The sequence below is a fragment of the Crocodylus porosus genome, unplaced genomic scaffold (genome assembly GCF_001723895.1).
Source record: "Crocodylus porosus isolate Cpor-Errol unplaced genomic scaffold, CroPor_comp1, whole genome shotgun sequence".
Classification (NCBI taxonomy): domain Eukaryota; kingdom Metazoa; phylum Chordata; order Crocodylia; family Crocodylidae; genus Crocodylus; species Crocodylus porosus.
Genome location: NW_017728937.1, coordinates 5,987,014 through 5,991,936, shown reverse-complemented (window position 1 = coordinate 5,991,936; position 4,923 = coordinate 5,987,014). Strand labels below are relative to the sequence as shown.

Sequence of the window (4,923 nt, the reverse complement as noted above, 5' to 3'; positions counted from 1 at the left end):
GACTTCCTGCCCTTTGGGCAGGGGGCTGGACTCGATGATCTCCTGAGGTCCCTTCCAGCCCTAATGTCTATGAAATCTATGAAATCTATTTCAAAATCCTGTGCTCAAGATAGAACAACTGCATGTACAAATATAGCCTAGGGAATGACTGGTTAGGCTGCAGTACTGCAGAAAAGGACATGAGGATTATAGTGGATCATAAACGTAATATAAATCAACAGTGTACACCTGTTGCAACCCCCCCAAACAATAGCATACCACACTGTAGTAACAAGAGTATCACTTGTAAGTCAAGGGAAATCATTCTTTCACTCTTCTCACCACTGGTGAGGCCTCACCTGGAGTATTGTGTCCAGTTTTGGATCCTGCACTTCAAGAAAGATGTGGGCAAGTTAGAAAGAGTCCAGAAGAGAGCAACAAAATGCTGAGAGGTCTAGGAAACATGACTTAATGAGGAAAGTTGGAAGAACTGGGCTTATTTAGTCAGAAGATGAGAAGACTGAGGATGAATTTGATAACAGCCTACAAAAACCTGAAGGCTGGTTATACAGATGATTGTGATTCACTGTTCTTTGTGGCTGCAGGGGAAAGAACATGGAATAGCAGTCCTAAATTTCAGCAAAGGAAATTTAGAATACATATTAGAAAGTTTCTCAGGAGGATGTTAAGCATTGTTGCAAACTATATACAGAGGTTGGAGAATCTCAATCCTTGGAAGTTTTTAAGAGTAGGTTAGACAGTTGGATATATAGGATGGTTTAGTCAAGGATAATCCTGCTTTGCTCCCCCTGAGCAGGGGGTTGGATTAGATGACCCGATTTTCTGTCCTGTGATTCAGTGAAGTTCTTGTGAGCCTGCTCAGGATGCCAAGAACATGTGTCCCTCACTACTTTTTCCTGCAGGCAGCACCAGTATAGGCAGGATTGTCATGAAGGCTGCAGCTGAGCATCTGACACCGCTAACCCTGGAGCTAGGGGGCAAGAACCCCTGCTACGTAGCTGATGATTGTGACTTGCAAACTGTGGCCAACCGGCTAGTCTGGGGGCGCTTCTTCAATGCAGGGCAGACATGCATCGCACCCGACTATGTGCTGTGCACTTTGGAGATGCAAGACAAGCTGTTACCTGCCCTGCACCATGCTATTACTGACTTCTACGGTGCCAACCCCCAGGAGTCACCTGACTTCGCCCGCATCATCAGTGACAAGCAGTTCCAGCGTGTGCAGTCCCTTATGGATAGTGGACATGTGGCGATTGGAGGGCAAACAGATGAGAAGGAGCGGTATATTGGTGAGAGACCCTGGATTAGGGACATGGATTTTGAGAGAGTGTCTAGATCTGGTTGGCAGAGTAAGAGGTAGGCAAGGCAGGGCAGGGCACCTTCATGTGGGAGACCTGAGCTAGCCGGGGAGACAGAAGAATGGAGTTACAGTCACAGGGCAGGGCCGTGGTGGGAGGGATACCATATGACCCCACTGTGGTGACCTCTGCTCTCCCTCTACAGCCCCTACGGTGCTGGTGGATGTGCCAATGTCAGCGCCTATAATGCAGGAGGAGATCTTTGGGCCGATCCTGCCCATTGTCACTGTGCCCAACTTGGAGGAAGCCATTGAGTTAATCAATGCCCAGAAGCAGCCACTGGCTGTGTATGTCTTCTCCTCTAACAAGAAGGTGTGTGGCTGGGCTTCGGAAGGGGCACCTGGTTCAGGTGAAGCAGAATGGTGCCTAGAAGGCCTGTGGAATGGATGGGGATCAGGGCTAAGATGGGTCATGATTAGGTTGATCATAATAATTTGAGGGAAATCTGGGACAGGATGGACACTGGGGAGTGGGGCGCACCAACACATGCATGCGTGCGTGTATACACACACACACACACCCATGTGCACCCCTCCCCCAACCCTGACTCTACTGTACAAGTGTCTGTTCACAGCCCAGTGAAGTCTGGACCAGGAAGCAGCCCATTGGCTCAGCTCCCTGGAGAAAAAGTAGAAGTCCTGGTTTGGAACAAACCTGCCCACATATGCCTGGTTCCTGACTCAGGAGCTGTGTGTGTGTGTGCAGGCTCCTGCCAATCCAAGACTTTTGCTTCAATTTTCTCCAACAGCTGGGATGCTGAGACAGCCTCTGAAATCTGTGACTGTCCCAGCCATATGCTGTGCAACAGTCAAAAGGGTCTGTGCCTGTACTGGGCATTCATACCTGGCTTAGGAGGGGGCAACATTCAGGCTGTTTGCTGTGACTCACGTTTGGTCCAGTCCAAAGCGAAGAGGTTGAGTTGAATTGTTTTCAGGCCTGTACCTGCTCAAGCAGGAAGGGTGGCCCCCACACCCTGTGTGAGTCTGGGTGACCCCACTTGGGCCTGATGGAGGGGATCTGGAGTGGGCAAGGAGGTGTGAACTGCAGTTGGCCACAAAATGGAGCTCCTTCACACTCTTCTCTGCTTCTCCCACAGGTGGTGAAACAGGTGCTGGAGCAGACAAGCAGTGGTGGTTTTACCAGCAATGACACCATAATTCAAACAACATTGATCACCCTGCCCTTTGGTGGGATTGGTATGTCTGAATCTCCTGCCCTGCCTTCCCAACAGTGTTACCTCTCACTAAAAGGTTAACTATAATGGTTAGCTTTCACTTACTGCAGGGTGAGCATGAGCGTGTGGGCAGTTACTACAGATCAGCTGACAAGGTAGATCCCAACTCCCTCGTAGTTCAGTAAGCATATCATATTTCTGTACTGCTACACCTTGGATGGTTCTAAACCTTCCTCTGGCTTACAGCCTCAGTTTATTCCTGACGGATTTGTACTTGTTTGTTCTTATACCAGCATTATCTTGTAGTATCAGTGGCTCATCTCCTTTCCTGGTGTTCTCCTTGCTGCTTTATTTACAAAGAGCAACCACATTTCCTCTCAGCCTTTCTCCTGTAAAGTTAAACAACCAGGACTCTTTAGTTTCTTCCCATCATTCTCCTGATTGTCCTTCTTGCAGCCTTTGTATCTGCTCCAGTTTGAAGTCATCTTTCTTGAACGTGGATGACCAGTACTGTGTTCAGTTTTCCAGACAGTCTTGTCCTGACCCTGTCCTCTGGCATGAATACTTCCCTCTCGTTACTGGAAAGGCATCTTCTGCTCTATCCTAAGACTGCATTCCACACACAGCCCACAATAGCATGATTGCTATGGCTATAGTTTTTGTTCCTTTTCCTTAAATCTCAGGCCTTATCTGCATTACAAACCCCTGAGCTTCTTATGCCTGGTGACTTCACTGACTTGTCCCCTTAATCTCTCCAAGTTTCCTGTTTAGAATTTGAAAAGCTTCATTAGGGACCTTAAAAATCTTGTGATCATTTATTTCCGTGTACTTTCTACCATCAGCTCTTCCATAATGTCTTCCCTTGTTACCACATCTATGTCTAAACTAGCATCACCTCTTCTTGGTTGCGCTTTGGGCGTAGTGGGGTACAGTCCTGCCCTCATCTTGCTGTCTGAGCCGCACTGTATGTTGCAGGGCCGAGTGGTTTGGGGAAGTACCACGGCAAGTTCAGCTTTGACACCTTCTCTCATCACCGTACTTGTCTGGTGCACCACATGGACCAGGAGAAGTTGAATGCACTCTGCTACCCACCTTACGCCCAGCACAATCCACAGTCTCTCCTCTCCACCTCTGAGATCAGGCGCAAGGGCACCTGCAACCTGCTGTGAGGGGAGGTGTGGGCTGGCTTGTCTGAGCCCAACTGCATCCAACCTACTGCCATGCCAGCCTACTGAGTGCACATACCTGCGACTGCACAAGAAGGGAGAAGGTCTGCTGAACTAAGCCCTATCCCTCCCTACCCTGGCTGACCAGGAAAATAGTGTGTCCCCCCCAAACCTTTTCCCACCACAAGCAGATGTCTCTGCTCCCCACAGCCTCCATCCCATCCTGGCAAGCTCCTGCCCCTGCTAGCCTCAACTAGTCACAAACACAATGGTTTCCATGACTGTCCCCTTTTGGCAGGATGTAAAGACCCCCTATTTGCTTCAACTATCACCCTGCCCACTCATGCCCCCCACACAGTCTCAAACATCTTTTCCATCACCTCCCCATTACCCTGAGGCAGTTACAGACATCCCCCATCCTCTTTTCCAGCTGCTCAGGCCAGTGGGAAGTGAGTTTCCCCTGACTTCCAGCACTGCTTCCCCAATTATCCCCATCCACAAACAACCACATAGCCTCACTCACCCCTCACTCAGTCACAAGTCTGTTGCCTCACCCGCCCTACTTGTCCATTCATAGACCCCTTGATGCCTTAACCATTCTCAGATCCATCCACAGCTCCCCAATGCCTCCTCTATACCCACTGTTTCTTTAGCCCTCCTTCAGTCACAACCCCCTTCCCTTGCCTCACCCATCCTTTGTCCTGTCACAGACATAACCCTATCCCTTCAATCATTTCCACTCACACATCTGAGTCTCAAGCTTCCTATCACTCCACCTGTACTAGGACCCTGCTACACAGCAATTTTGGCTGGCTCCTAGAGCTCTTAACCCCTGGATTGTCCTTACATTAACACTTAAAAATAGTTTCAAGCACTTGTTATGCTGCTCAATGTGATGCTACTCCAGGACAGGATTTTCTGTGATCCATGCTACCCAGCTTGAGTTATACTAAGATGTAACCACTCTAGCTACAACTTAGTATAAACACCCCACCTGCCCCTCCTCTCTCACTGTACAAGATCGGGCCCACTGCCCCCCATCTGCCCTCCCCAGCACCCCTGATCCCCACTTACTGCCCCCTGCTCCCCACCCCATGCTTACTTGTGGCTGCCTGCGCTGTCTGTCCTAGGGAACAGGCAGGGAAGGGTTAGCCTGCCTGCTTGGCTGCTGCTGTTTCTGCTTCTTGGATAGGTGGGGAGAAGGAGGCACTGGAGGATCCTGGGG

General features: G+C 49.6%; 1 protein-coding gene across 1 annotated transcript; it reads left to right on the top strand.

Moving 5' to 3' along the window:
- Positions 1 to 851: 851 nt before the first annotated feature.
- LOC109318224 (aldehyde dehydrogenase family 3 member B1-like) lies at positions 852 to 4,713 on the top strand. Its single transcript, XM_019547338.1, has 4 exons — positions 852 to 1,289; positions 1,504 to 1,670; positions 2,455 to 2,554; positions 3,508 to 4,713. Exons 1-4 carry the CDS (start codon positions 875 to 877, stop codon positions 3,699 to 3,701), a joined length of 876 nt encoding a protein of 291 aa, XP_019402883.1. The 5' UTR covers positions 852 to 874; the 3' UTR covers positions 3,702 to 4,713.
- Positions 4,714 to 4,923: the final 210 nt, after the last annotated feature.